Below are 15,983 nucleotides of genomic sequence, written 5' to 3'. Positions count from 1 at the left end.
ATTTACAATATAACCCCAGATAAGACACTGAAATTTAAAGGTGAACAGCGTTCGGGTGCGAAAATCTCTAAGACAAGAATTATAGTTATCATTACTGCAAATATGACAGGATCAGGCGCGAATCCAGAAATTTTTGTTCGGAGAGGTCAAAAAGTCACTATGTCTATATCATATTGAATGGGTATTATTTTACAATTACTTCCAACTTATAGAACTAGGTTGCTTTTATAAGAGAAAGAGTAGAGATGAAGTGTAAGATCAAATTTTTATGCTACATTAATCATTTCTTTGTTTTATCAAGTATAGTTTTTCATTTAGAAAATGTACAAATGTATGCTAAGTCAGGAAGCATTGGGGAGTCAGGACAGAGTGGAACCCCGTGGGTGAGCCCCTAGACAGAATCATATTTAAAAATGATTTTGGTGATTGGCTCATCGAGAAAACCAAGATATAAAAAAATCGCTCCCTACGTGTAGTTTATGAAGACAGTGCAGTCTTGGATAACGTTGAAAATTTGGGAAAAGTGGTTGCGTAAATGGGACTCTTAGCTGAAATCAAAGAAAAGAAAAAAGGTGGTCGGTAGCTTAAATGCTTATTGGGCATATCTAGTTCTTTTAACATGAGAGGCTTTCAGGAGAGATTCGGTCCTCCCTGATGTAGTGATATCCGCTTTTACTAATATCTGATCCCAAGGACATCTCTCTTTTTCTTCGCTTCGTTCTCCTTTTTCTATAATATTTTTTCTTTTGTTTCTTTCTATATTTTTCTTTTTTAAAAAAGATTTAAAAATATAATTATTTTCCTTTTTCTTTATTTTATGCAGCTTTCTCCCACTTCCTTTCTTTAAATAAAGAAGATATCATACAGATCGGGTTACACAAAGAAAAAATGAAATTAAATGAAATCTTTGTTTTACGTCAAATCGAAGGATATATATATATATATATATATATATATATATATATATATATATATATATATAGGGTGTTTCAAAACAACACAGACAAGGTTTAGGAGGTAACTCCTGACACCAAGATAAAACGAAAAGTATAGACCAACCTGGGTACAGAAATGCTTCCTTTCGGAGTTATAGGCTGCCGAAAATATGAAAAAAAATTCAAGTCCACAGTTCCAATAGTATGGGACCTACCATAGTCGAGTCAAGACTTCACTTAGGAACTAGTATGTGCCCTACCCAAATATCCAAGTTTCAGAATCCTGCGGTACTTCGGCAACAATTTTTATACAGATAGTTGGTGAGTACTTCAAATTATATGCCCGTACCCAAACTCCCTCAATAAAAATAGTTACGTGAGTACTTTAGGATTCTTAAACATGTATATTTGGATAGGGCATATACTAGTTCCTAAGTGAAGTCTAGACCCAACCACAGTAGGTACTATAGTATGGGAGCTATGGACCTTTAAAGTTCATTTCTTCTTGTTTTCTGCAGCCTATAACTCCGAAAGGAAGCATTTGTGCACCCAGGCTGGTCTATACTTTTTGTCCTATCTTGGTGTCAGGTATCACCTACCAAACGTTTTCGACGTTGTTTTGAAACACCGTATACCTATATATAGGGTTTTAATGAACTAGAGCAACAAACTGAAACAGTTGATTCCTGACATCAAAATAAGGAAGTTCATACGGACCCGTGGTCAAAAGTGCATAGTTTTAGAGCTAGGGCTCTGCAAAACTGTGGGAAAATGAAATTTGGGAGCGATGATCTCCTAAACTGTTAGCTATTGAGCTGAGGCGGCATGTTATTGTCTTAAAGATGTATATGCTCTATGCAAAAATGCATGATTCTGAATCGTTCAGTGGCGGCGCAAGGGAATCCTCCACAGAAAGTGGGGGTCATGGATATTTCGTTAGAACAGATGGGTCCGATTCTTGGCAGATAGAACAGCGTATCACCAAGTAACAGTAAGTCGTTGAAAGACTATCAATATTTTGAACAAAATCAAGATGGCGCAGGATTTTTGGTGTGTTGTACGTGGTTGCATAACTACAGTTAGGGCTGAATTTAATGGGTAAAAGGAAATGAAGGAAAATCATTACATCTGCAGGTTCATGACCTACAATCATGATCTGTGTGCTGAAGGAGACATAGACATACATTAATAAGACGTAATGATTTTGGAAGAATTTATCCAATGAGAATTTGCGAGAAAATAGGATTATCCCTCCTCCCCCTAAAAAAGAAAATAAGAACAATAGATTCAATATTCTTCAACACAAACTCACTTAGTGGAACCCCTTGCTATATGGATGCACAGTAACACTGAGTTATCATGTACCCCCTTTCCCCCCTCCCACGTAGCGAACAATAGATTGTTTACAACGTAGGGAACGGATGATACATAAAAGCAACATTACTGGTTAAGCAGCAAAAAGAGGGAAAGTCGTGTTAAGAAGGTAGATAACTCGAAAAAGAAGTAAGTAACTTATCCTTTCTTTGTTTGAACAAATTAACATTCCATACCGTTGTCTTAGGCTAAAGAATGAAGACAATTAAAGAAATATGAAAAGCATTGAGAGAATGAAAATATGTTAGACAATGGGAGAATCGTGAGGTTACCCATGGACACTTCTGGAAAGACCGTGATAATTGCGATGACCAACATGGAAAGTGAGTCACGTGTAGTTAGTAATAGGAAATATAATACATGGTATTGCCAGGTAGTAAGAATGATGAGCGTGTCATTGACGGATAAGGAGCACACACGGACATGTCTGGGAACAAATGAAATGAAAGCTTTGAGTTTTACGTCCCACGATTATGCCGGTTGGGCTAAAGGAGACGGTGATTATGAGAAATGAGTGAAATGGTGGAATGAAGAAAGTGGGAGGAAACGGGAGAACCCCGAGAAAACCCACGCACACGGTGTTTGTCCAACACAAAGTTCACTTGATGGGGGCTGGGATCGAACCCGGGACCCCAAGTACCAGAGGTGAACGCTCTACCACTGAGCCACCGCGGCCCCATGTCTGGGAACAATCTACACTGAAAGTACTCCTTCTTCCTTCACCTCTCCCTTCCCTCTTTGATGTATGAACATACGAGATTATCTCAGGGATAGCGAAAACAAATTGCTGGTTAATTGAAAACCGTTTTCTAAATTTATTTTTAATATGTCTTCTCGGGCTATCAGTCAGGTGAAGATACTGGCATCCGACGTTAGCCGTAACACTACAATCCCTCAAGATGAATGTGATGTCTACACTCGAAACGTCACTTCAGTTTTAAAACGAATGGACCAAAGAATTATAAAATCTCTTAAATTACAGTACAGAAATCTTAAGTGATCGACATATTGCAAAGAAAATCAAAGAGGGTAAAGAAACAGTTTTCAACGTTGTTCATACAATTTTAATGATATAGGAAGCGTAGGAAAATGTCAAAGCACCATTACCACGTCTTTCAAACTTACAGGTCTCAGAAATCTTTCTTTCCCATCCCTATCTCCAGAGATCTATGTACAGTGAGGATGACACATTTTTAGCAACAGCTGATGGTGGTGATGATAAAGATGAGGAGGATGACATTCTTCTGCCGCGATTAGTGCAAGAACTTTGGTCCATCTTTGTCAACTTGTGAAATAGAGGATTTTACCGAAGTAGAAAACAATCCTACCGTGTGCACGGCAGTGAGTGAAGGAGAAATTGTAGCTGACACAAAAGGAAATATATGATTGAGGAAAATGAAAACAAACAAGAGCAGTTTGTTGTGCCATCACTTAACGAAGGTGGTAGGCACGATGGCTCAGTGGTAGAGTGCTTACTTATGGTAGTGAGATCCTTGGTTCGATCCACGATCAAGTAAGTTTGTGGTAGATAAAATCGTGTCCGTGGGTTTTCTCGGGACACTCCCGTTTCCTTCCACATTCTCATTCTACCAAGTCTTCCATCATCATTCACTTGCCCTTATCACCCGTTTCCCTTAGGCTAAAGAACAGAATCATCGGACGTTTAACTGAAAAATTTCATTTCATTTCACTTAACGAAACGCTTAGTGCAGTGACAACTTTACAAAAAAAAACTTAATTGAAAGAAAAGTTTAATACAAATGGCAATAGTGAGATGTTGAAAAGAAAGCATCGTCAAATGCAAAAAATGTACGGTCATCTTCAGTGCAAACAGCACACAAAGATAGCTGATTACATTTACTAGTGCAATACGTGGAAGAAGAAAACTAAAGAATACTGGGCCTTATGCAGAGTCGATCTGACGATTGATTAGTATCATACTAAAGTGTTATACTAACATATGTTTCCTGCAGTAGTTATGCCTTTAGTATTACGCTAATCATGCGTCAAAACGACTCTGCATAAGGCGGACTGTCTTTGCTGTTATTATAGAACAGGGACGTACGCACATGGGGGTCCACCGGGCTCGGACCCCCCCCCCAAACAAACTTCGTAACTCGACATACATACATTTTTACATTTTCTCTTTCAAAAAAAAACAACATAAAAACTATGTTTTTTGGGGGAGGGAGAATGATTGATGTAATATTAAGATTTGATCTTACATTTCATTTCTTTTCTCATAAAAATAATCTAATTGTATAATATTATTCTGAGAATATAATTAGCAGTAGCACTTAAGTGTCGTTTTTTTATGTGAAGAATAACTTTGGTCCAATACTATGTAGACGTAGTGTCTTGTAGCATTGAACCCCTGCGAACAAAAATATCTGGGTGCGCTCCTGTTATAGAAGATCAGAATATTTTTTTTTCTAAAGTGCATAAGTGAAATAGTAGAGTATTCGTTATTGATATTTTGTGATTATGAGCGTTGGACTTTTTTAATGTGCATGGCACAATACGTCACATTTGCAAATATTTTTAAAAAGAGGAACAGAAGAGCGTGTGCGCCTTCATAATTTACAGTATTGCATTTATTGTAGGAGAGAGCATACAGTAATATGCAGGGGCGCCCGAAGAATTTTTTCTAGGGAGGGGCCATCTCCATGGTTGCTATATTACGTACGTGGTTTGATATATTACTTATACATTTTCGTGAGCCGGAGGGGGGCCTGGGCCCCACCCTGCCCTCCCTTTCCCTGCCATGGTATAGAGTACTATATTTTCATTTTTATACTGTAATTAACGTTTGTAATGCAGTAACTGGAACAAGGATGTGCCATTCATAACTCAATTCAAACTCACACATACAGTAAGTTTAAATAATGTTCAACATTTTATTCATTAGCTCAGATCGTGTAATGTATCATTGAACGATTAACATTGTTGCTACTTCTCTCACTCATTGAAGGTTTCTATATTTTGCTGACGTATTGCTGCACATACTGTATAAACAATTGAAGCAGGACGTAGCCAAGGGGGAGGTCCATGGGGTTCATACTCTCCTCCCGGAAAATTGAGGCGACATGGAAATATTACTACTTATAGAAGATTTAATAGGAATTTTTACATTAGGTTTTAAAGGTGGCAACAGTTGGACCCTTCCTGAAATGAAGTTTCTGTCTACGGACCCGATTAGAAGAAAAACTCCTCTTCAGTCCCAGTTCGCAAATACTGTATTGTAAACATGTTTAACTTTATTCTCTTCATTAACCATGTAAGTGTGCAGCCTAAAACTTACAGATATGTAATTATTAACAGAAAAACAAACACATTTGTACAACTATTGGATAGCCTATAATGACCGTAAATTGGCAGTTCGACTGTACACGGACACTGACCAATTTCTTCCCTAAATGTTACTTTTTACATATATTTCATTGCTAATTTTTCCAGTACAAAGTAATGATCAATTACCAGATAAAAATGTTCTTGAGTGTTTACTCACTGTCAGCTTTCTATAACTTTCTCTTTTTTATAGGTAGATCGTACTCATAATTATGTAAACTTTTTATGCACAGAATAGCTTAGTTTGACCAAAATATCTATGAAAATGTTATTTCGTACCTATTATCTTAAAGTATTCTTAAAATTAAAAGACAAGAAAAGCTGATCCATAGGAGTCTTGATTAAACAAAATTTAATTTATTAAATTGAGAAAGCATTATCCATGATTGGGTCGATATTTTGGACTATTCAGATCACTATACTGATACAACAAGGGCCACTAAATTTCTACAGTACATTTCACACACATAAACACAAAACGCTTTAAAACAACAGCGTATTCAACTATCATCATATACGCTACAGTAATCCTCAATTTAGAATCATTAAAGGGAAGAATTATCATGTTAAGCAGGGTATTAAAAGAAATTTTCGACTCAAAAAACTGTGTGCGATCAATCTATTTAAGCAGGTGCACAAAGGATGGGTTGACGGATGTATTCTTCAATCTCCGAGACAGCTAATCGAATATTCAACTTTGACTTTAATACAAGTTATCTATTCTGATAATTGATTAGATTTTTGAAAATATTAATGGGTAAACAGGAACTTCATATATGATGATGATGTCGCAGATATAACCCAGGGGTGCCCCCTCGCGGGGGGTCCACTAGGTTCGGACCCACTCAAAAAAAACTTCCTAACTCAATATACATTTGTACACTTACAAACCATACATTTTTAGCAGACAAATAATTGATGTGTGTAGTACGAAGATTTGATCTTGAATTGCATTTGTATTCTTTCTCCTCTTATAAAGACAATCTGGGCCTTATGCAGAGTCGTTTTGACACCTGATTAATGCCTTATTACGAGTTTGACTAACGGATGATTATCAAAAGTGTATTCAGAGTCCATGATTAGGACGTAGTAGTTGACGAAGTTAATCACACCTGACTAATTAGTCTAGAGCAGAGTATACCCTTTTAGCTACGGTTTAGCTTGTGCGACACAAAATTTCGGATTTCGTGTATTTTCATTTTTACAGACTACGCATGCGCACATCTACATTTCGCAGTAGCCTTATTTATTTTTCTCACCCGATGCATTGAGGTTATATTAGTTAATCATACCCAAATCAACTTCTAGTTGTATTCACAGTAGACTCTGAATACCATATTTACATTTTCTTTAGTAAAAACTTAGTATTTCACTAACTAGTCTATGACTAAACATAGATTAACGAATTCTCTCTGAATGCCGCCGTCTAGTTCTACAATTGTTTCTGAAAATACAGGTGGAAGTATTTTACAATTACTTACAGTCTTTTCGGGTGCATAATAATACCCGTTCAATAATACATAGACGTACTGGCTTTAGTATTGAACTCCACACTACATAAATTTCTGGGTGCGCGCTTGATTTCACCTAACTCCTCGGGTCCCGTATATCTTAGCCTTAATCAGACTACTTTTAAGGGAATGGCTTTTGAAAATTCAAGGGAGTCCAAAATTTCAGTAATACTACAAAAATTTGAATATCGTTGAAAATGTTTATACTTTTCATTTGTTTAGGTATTAGTTGGACGTAACTCAGCTGTGAGATTGTCCTGAATTCAACAATGAGACTATTTGTCACACACAGACACACATATCGTAAATTTTCGTGTATAAACATGGATGTTCGCAGCCAGTGAAGACATAATAAAACAACCATTACGTCATATGTGATAGACTTCTCTATACGCAGAACGCCGACCTAATATATTAATGTTTTAGAGTAGTTCTGTTCTATTCTTTTCTTCATATAAAAGTATCGTTCCCATATTTCCAGTACACTCTAGACTATCCGACCACAGGCGGAAGGGCAGGCCGGATAATAAAAAGGCCGAATAGGCTTTTACTCACTTCTTGTTTCACCCATATAATTAAAAACATTTTTTTTTTTTTTAAGTTCCAAAACCCGCTCTTATTCATATTATCAGACCTCTTAGTACAGGTGAGTGCTTCAGAAATGTTTGTTGGAGCGAAGCTTCTGTTTACACGACTTAAGCGTTCGCTTGTCGAGGTACACCCAAGGGCGCAGATTTCTCTGTAAATTCGGGGAGCCCATTCAGATGCAGAAGGTATATATATATATATATATATATATATATATATATATATATATATGAAGATTTTAAGACAAATTGCACTCAAATTATGCCTAAGCGGTTCTTAATCAAATTTAACATGGTGATTTGAGAGGGTGCGCTGAGTGTCGTAAAGGGTTGCATGTCCAGATCGGATATACCATTGAGGAATAATCACCGAAAAATGGGATACCCATAGTCTTAACCTTGGAAAAGCATTTGGCCTTCGAATAGTCATTGTAAACAATGGAAAATAGAATTTTCGGCATTAGAAATAGGGCCCTTTTCGTTTTGTTCTGCGGACACAAATTTTCAAAGCCATTGTACTTTCCGCTGATACGCCAAATTCAATTATTTGCACGCGGTGGCTCAGTGATAGAACGTTCACCTCTGGTGCTTGGTGTTCCTGGTTCGATCCCAGCTCGCGCCGTGTGGACTTTGTGGTGGACAAAGACCGTGCTCGTGAGTTTTCTCGGGGTTATCCCGTTTCCTCCCACTTTCTTCATTCCACCATTTCACTCATCTCTCATCATCACCGTCACCTTTAGCCTAGCCGGCATAACCGTGGGACGTGAAATTTAAAAGATTTTTTTCAACTATTTGCATGCCCTGTTTGTTCACGAAGATATTGATGCACAAAAAATTCTATGAACAATTAATAAAGATCGCTCCAAATTTGCAATTAATGCATACCTAGTTATGTACGTTTTAAAGATTAATTTGAAAAGAAAGGAGGCCAAGAATAACACATTTTAAAAATAACTACAGGAAGCATAAAATTATGTGCACTGTCATACATACAATTCTAAAATAAACAAAACATTAACGTGAGACTCAGGCCTAATTCTAAAATAAATAATTTAAACTTGTTTTCTATTCATTGATAAATGATTACATAAATCTGAAAAGATAGACCCAAAAGTCAAAACTTATAGGGCCTGATGCAGAACCGTTATGGGAATCATTAGCGCCGTACTAATGGCTTCACTAACGCATGGTTATCAGAAGTGTATTCTGAATCTCTGATTAGCACATAGTAGTTGATTAAGTTAATCATTTGTGACTAATTAACTTAGAACAAAGGGTATCCTGGTTTACAAACAACAAACATATATTATGAGAATAAAAAGCCAATTAATTATCTGTGTTTCCTTCTTTTCTTTCACCTCATCGGGTGAGTTAATTAACTATGAATTAAGCCGAATCCTCCACAACAGCAGAACTGTTTCTTAAAGTTAACAGTGAGAGATGAGTAGAAAATTTTCAGTTTTCTGAGGATACATAGACTACAACTGATCGGTAAATTATCTTCCCTTATAATTAGAACATACAGAGAAAGTGCAGAGAAAACTAAATACATGGAAGTGCGTCGGGACCGGAATACAGCAAATTATGGATGCGTTAAAATACTAAATAATACTTTTGATAAAGTGGATACTTTCAAATATCTAGGATCAATATTAACAGAGGAAAATCATATTCACGGAGAAATTAAATGTCGACTAAAAGCAGGGAATTCGTGTTACTATTCGGTTCAAAATCTCTTGTCGTCGCGAATTCTGTCGAGGAATTTGAAACTTAAAATATACAAAACGATAATCATGCCTGTTGTTCTGTATGGCTGCGAAACATGGTCACTTACTCTGAGGGAAGAACATAGACTGAAAGTATTTGAGAACAAGATCCTGAGACGAATATTCGGACCCAAGAGGAACGGGAATGGGGAATGGCGGAAACTTCATAACGAGGAACTACATAATTAATATGGTTTACCCAACATTGTTAGGATCGTCAAGTCTAGGAGGCTTAGATGGGCGGGTCATGTAGCTAGAATGGAAGAAAGTAGAGACGCTTTCAAAGTTTTGATTGGAAGACCAATCGGAAAACGACCATTAGGAAGACCTAGGCGCAGATGGGAGGACAATATTAAGATGGATCTCGCAGAGATTGGAATACAAAGTAGAAACTGGATGCAGTTAGCTAAGGATAGAAGTCAGTGGAGAGCTTTTGTGAACGCGGCATTGAACCTCCGGGTTCCATAGGCCATAGAGTTAGTTAGTTAGTTAGTTATAATTAGAACATAATCCTTCTATTGTCACTAATATTAATTGGCTTCTACTTATTCCTGCCATAAACACATCTGTCAGAGTACTAATGCACAATAACACACTGAGCAAGGCTATGTGATAATATTTTTTAATTTTTTTAATTAATAAGGAAAATAAGGATAATTAGAGGACAGAATGTATCCAGTAAAAAAAGTAAACTTTTAATTGGACACGTGTGCTGCTAAAAAGTGAAAGTGAAAGCCACACAAGTGTTACTTTTTAATGAAGGGGCGGAGCCTAATTAAAAGTTGATCTGCGGAGAGTATATAAGTGATGACCAACTCCCAAGCAGTCAGAAGGAGTGGAAGTCTGATGAAGACACAGTTATTGTGTCGAAACTGTTACGTGCTAGTGTTTTATATATATATATTATCACATAGCCTTGCTCAGTGTGTTATTGTGTATTAGTACAAAATGGAAACAAGGCCTGATAGAATAGTTATCTGTCAGAGATGAATACGTTAATTATAATTCAATTTCGCAACTATTTATAAGTTGTTGTGAGGTCGAACCACTAAGAGAACATTTCAGAATTTCGTATTTCACATATTTTCATTTTTACAGACTACACATACGTACATCTAAATTTCCATAGTTGCCACATTTATTTTCCTTACCCGATGTATTGAGGTTATATTAGTTAATCATACTCAAATCAAGTTATTAGCTGAACTCCAAACAGAATCGGAATACCAAAAAGTACCTCCTTCTTAGTACAGAGCCAATACGACACTAACTAATCGCATGAGTGCCGCTTGATTAACAAAGTCTCTCTGAATACTGCAGATACCTTTTAGTTTTTGGAAAAGTCCTTGATAGATAACTGCTTTTCCTTGGCAACGTCTCGTTCTTATGAATACGTTACAAGTAGAACGTTCAAGAAACCTTTTCTTTTTCGGAACTAAGCCATACAAGCGAAAATCTACTGTATATGAACGAAAATCTACTGTCTTGTATAATAAGTATCATATCAAATCACAAAAATGGTTTTCAAAAGCCCTAAATATGAAGATCTCAAACCGTTCCGTAGACATCATGTACACTGCTAAAGCTTGGAACACTGCTTAAAATTATGTAATTGTAAGAACTTATTACAACAACTACAAGCTATTGCTGTACAAAAGGTCAATTCACCTAAGGTGGCCAATTTTAAAGAGCTGATGACGAGCACAGCATAGGAGAAGGAACCAGAAGTCAGTAGCCGTGAATCCAGTAGTGAGTCACGTACAACGCTGTGTGGAAGTTGTGGTAAACAGCTATTATGTCTGTTAAAGTGACACCTTATTGCGAACGGTACATATGTGCACTTTCCGATGCACAATTCAGTGCATCAGTGATTGTGAAAATGTGTGCGGCAAGGTGCAACGATATCAGCAGGCGTATAGTACAGTAGCAAGGGTAAGCCAGCGCTGTAAAAGCACCGGCCCTAAATACCAAGATCAAGTCGTGAGAGTGAAAAGGAAACGGGTATGTCCAGCCAGGACACCACGAGTGAGAAGCATCAGGGCATCAGTTGTGAATAGAACTCACCCACCCAAAGCAGCCTTGCCACCTCATGCAGGATATCACAAAGCACAGTGTGCCGTATTCTAAGGGACAGTTTGGGACTGAAAAAACGTCATAAGGCGATGGGGCATAAGTTATCACCAAGGCACATTCAAGAGAGATTCACGAACGCAAGAAAGTTGTATGAACAGTACCTCTCAGGTGACAAATGGCAGTGGGTTGTCACTCTGGATAAAGCCTGGATCTATCTTAATGACACCAATAAGCCCAGGGCCATGTTTTATTCATCACATGATGCGAAGTGCCGCGGCGAGTTCGTCCATGAATGTTGCAAGAAGTTTTCGAAAGGCTTCATGGTGGTAGCAGGTTTCTGCGCACATGGAGGAAGTTCCCAATGCATCGTGTGGATTCGAAGGCCAAGGTGAATGCAGCCTACTTTCAAACGATCATCATAGAACCCTTATACACAACGCACATCCCACAGTTGTATGGCAGGGGACATCCGGAATGTGTGGATCCACATGGACAAAGCATCCAGTCACACTGCTCGCAATTCTGTCGCGTATTATCGGCGTATGGTCATGGAGACTGGTGCGTCTGTTATATCCTTCTCGTCCATACCTGTAAAGACACCAGATGCGTCGCCGATGGATTTCTGCGCCTTTGGCCCTTTGAAACAAGGTCTCACGCCACCACAATAGCGGGGCTCTGGAAAGCTTGTCAAGCGGTGTGGTCTACAATTCCCCTCGCTCACCTTCGACGCGCACTGCTTCAGTGGAAATTGCGTTGTAGAGCGATAGTCCAGGCTTGTGGCCACTACATGGAGCACAACCGTTGGTGGAGGAAAGGATTGTCGTGAGCAGGTGAGCGCACAAACTTTGGCCATCTTAGGTGAATTGATCTTCTGTTATGTCATAGAAGCGGAGGGAAGCAATAATCATGTTAAGAATTCCCATAAATTAATTATTTTAAGCAGTGTAGCAATCCCTACCCATGTTTTCCATATCTTCGGAATAGTTTGGGATACCAAATTGCTGTGAACATGGGCGTCGCTAGCGGGGGGACGCGTCCCCCCAGATTTTAGTCAAATATATTTAAAGAAACTATACTACTTTGTATGTATAACTTTTGTCGGAAAGAGGATTTTGATTTTGATTCATCTGACCCCTCCTCAGATTAAAAAAAACTAACGACGCTAGTGCTGTGAAGGCAGTAAGATTTTTTTAGATCTATTCAAAATCATCTACTTGCTTGGATGTGATACTTATCTAAAGCACTTTTTGAAATAAAGCCTTTTCAAAAATGTGTAATTTTCCATTTCTTGTAATTTTGTTGCTACTTATTCAAAATTCATCGTACGTATATAGAATATTGACTATAGTATTAGGCATTACGTTACTTTGGATTTGCGTTGACATGCTTGTCTCATTTCTGTTATTATTGTTGTAGAGACCTCTGAAATTTGTAGGTGAAAAGATGTTTGTGATACTCTAACGTTCTCAGTTTGTAACACTGAATAACAAATATGGTATACAAGCTTTCGTTTAACATGCAGATTTGAAATGTGTTAATAACAGGACAAAGTCGCAATGAAGAAAAGATACAACTTTATGTTCGGTTAGCAACATTGTTAATCTACTGGTATTCGAGAATATGTTAAACAATTTCTCCCTGTCGACGTGTGAATGATTGAAAATTAAAGCATTTTTTACCCATTAGTTTCAAATAGTGATGGCCAAACTACGGCCCGCCACATGATTCCTAACCTAACGAATTCAACTTCACGTCTGAGAACTAGTGCGTCCCACTTTGAAACAAGTGATGAGAAACTGTTATGCATTCATAAACTAATTTGTGACATTCTCCTTGATAATCTTTCAATTATTAATAGAGTTTTTTGTGTTACAAGAATTTTGTTAATTGTACCATTGCTATTTAATTAATTATGTTTGTACACCTCAAGTTATTTCCTTGGGCCCCCTCGTAAGAAAATTGCCCATCACTTATTCAAAAGATAAATCGTTTACTTTGTATAATCACATAAGAGCATCAAAGGTGTGGTTTTTAAAGTATAAAAGTACTGTACAGTCACCGACAAAAGCTATTTCCGTTTGATGAAATTTTCTGTACGTTGCAGCCATACCACCGTTATCCCCAAAATAATTTTATCAAACGGAAAGAACTTTTGTCGCTGACTGTACAAGCAATGGGATACTCCTTCCATACACCTATGAGTTTTCGTGATACCCGAGGTGTTATTTTGTCATACCAGAAAATATTTCCATTATTTTTTCCACTAATAAAACTTACGTATTTCTACAGTTATTGGCGGATCCAATGGGGGGGGATATAGCCTCCCCTTGACGCTCAGGTATACACTAGATAAAATGGACTTCAATCCTGCTTTGCACTTGATAAAATGGCAAACTATAGTTTAGCCCCTCCCTTGATCATATCCTGGATCCGCCACTGTCTACAGTGATGGGCAAACTATAGCTCACGATCCTCATAAAGTTCTATGTGGTCCGCGCTATTATTCCTAGTCTGACGAATGAAGGTAATAGCTGTTTTTTTTAAATATATTATATTTGCTCGCCTAAAATATTTCCTTTATTCTTTGGTTCTCCCTTTAAAAAGTTTGCACACCAATGCTTTCATAGTCTGTAATCAAGTCCCACTCTTTCTTAACACCCGAAGTTTCAGTATAGAATGTCATTAGCACATGTACTTCTGATTTGGATCCTTGTAAAATCATGTGTGGTTCAGGTTACGTGTTAAACCGTAGATCCACGTTTCACATCGAGCTGATTAATAACACTATACATGATTCGAAATCTATTTTTACTTTCGAACGACGATAGGAGAGAAGAAAGTTATGATCGTGAAAAAAGTCCAATTCAAAATTTTAGCGGATTTACACGTTTCGTGCCCTCTAGAAGCCGAAAAAGTTATTTTTGAATATCTGTCCACCTACTCGTCCTGACGTAAATATATTCACTCGTCTAGAGATCATACCGTTCAACATATCTGCACCAAAATTTAAATTTAGTTTTTCTTTAAATCTTATGAGGAGAAAGTTCGAATTTTTCTTCCTACCTTCAAAATTAACAGTAGTTTACAGAAGGGTGAACATTAAAAAGCACAGTTTTCTCGAAAATGGCTCCAGCGATTTTGTTTATATTTTATATAACAATATTTTATTAACAACCCTGTATTGTGGTTTATGTCGTTTCTCTGCGAAAAATCTACGAGGGGTAGTTTATTATTCTGTTTTTTTTTTTCGGAAAATTTTCTAAAAAAAAAAGGCGATTTCCCTCATGTTTCACAAATAAACATTTCATTTACAACTTAATAATACGGCAAAAATCATTTCTTCTGAAAACGTATACGGGATATACTTTATTCTTGTGGGCATTTTTTTCTCCAGACAATTTCCTCGAAACCGACTCAGGCGATTTTCCTAATATTTTACAAATATATATTTCACCAATACGGTAGCTCTATAATGTTGCTTAAATTACTTTATACGAAAATATCCACAACGAATAATTTACTCTTGGTATGAGTTTCTTCGGATGAAGTTTTCCGAAAACGCCATATAATTTTGTTCGAATTTCATAAGAATATATATTTCGTTGATAACTGGAGCTTAACATGTTTTAGTTTAAGGTATTGCATCAAGAAAGTTTAGTGCTGCAACCTTACGTTTACCTTAATGTCCCTTTTCAGTTCGGAAATAATTTGAGACATGGAATTACAGTTTAACGCAAAATTTGAAATACGTGTATTCTTGACAGTAAATTGAATCACAAAACTTAATTGTAAATGTGAAAAACTGAAAGCAAGTGTTGTCTTTGTTGCAGACGTTCTTGAAGCACGTGCCCAACGTATGAGCCATATTCCTCCTGCGCTTCCAAAGGAATGTCTCAATCCAGAAGATTGCCGCATGGGATTCACAAATTATCTGGGACTTCTAATGCAGCTAATGGAAACGGGAAGAAAGAAGTGACATCAAACAACACAACGTCAGTAACGACACTTACTGTTAGAGACAGAATCCAGTTTAGATCTTGTGTGTGTTTCATTGTACATTTTCTCCAGCATTGTATGTATCAACAAATATAGGTTTATATGTGTAAAGATTCTTCGTTATTAAAGAAAAGAAATAAACACTGTTTCATTAATGTCGACCTTTATGGTGTATTCTTTGCAGATGACGTAAGTAGTCCATAGCAGAAAAGTTGGTAAAACGCTGACAAGGGAACATCTTATATTGATATAGTGCGTCCAGTAAGAGAACGTCTCTGACAGCTCGCAGTGACATTACCACTACTCGCGTGTCAAGGTTTTTTTCGGTGCAACTGTAGTGGCAATTTAATTAATGGTATAAGACAGAGTGATCGTGGTTGGTAACACTGGTAT

At 37.2% G+C, this 15,983-nt stretch overlaps 1 protein-coding gene across 1 annotated transcript in view; it reads left to right on the top strand.

Annotated features, from left to right (window-relative positions):
* LOC145687641 (uncharacterized) overlaps positions 1 to 15,772 on the top strand; it is an 80,667-nt gene extending 64,895 nt beyond the window's left edge. Inside the window, exon 4 of the mRNA XM_081761106.1 lies at positions 15,425 to 15,772. Within this exon, the coding sequence (XP_081617232.1) occupies positions 15,425 to 15,570 (146 nt within the window). The 3' untranslated portion in view covers positions 15,571 to 15,772. The remainder of the gene's footprint in view (positions 1 to 15,424) is intronic.
* The last annotated feature ends 211 nt before the right edge of the window (positions 15,773 to 15,983 follow it).

This window comes from Thermobia domestica, chromosome 6 (genome assembly GCF_964235325.1).
Source record: "Thermobia domestica chromosome 6, izTheDome1.hap1.1, whole genome shotgun sequence".
NCBI lineage: Eukaryota > Metazoa > Arthropoda > Insecta > Zygentoma > Lepismatidae > Thermobia > Thermobia domestica.
This window is presented reverse-complemented; position numbering and strand designations above follow the sequence as displayed.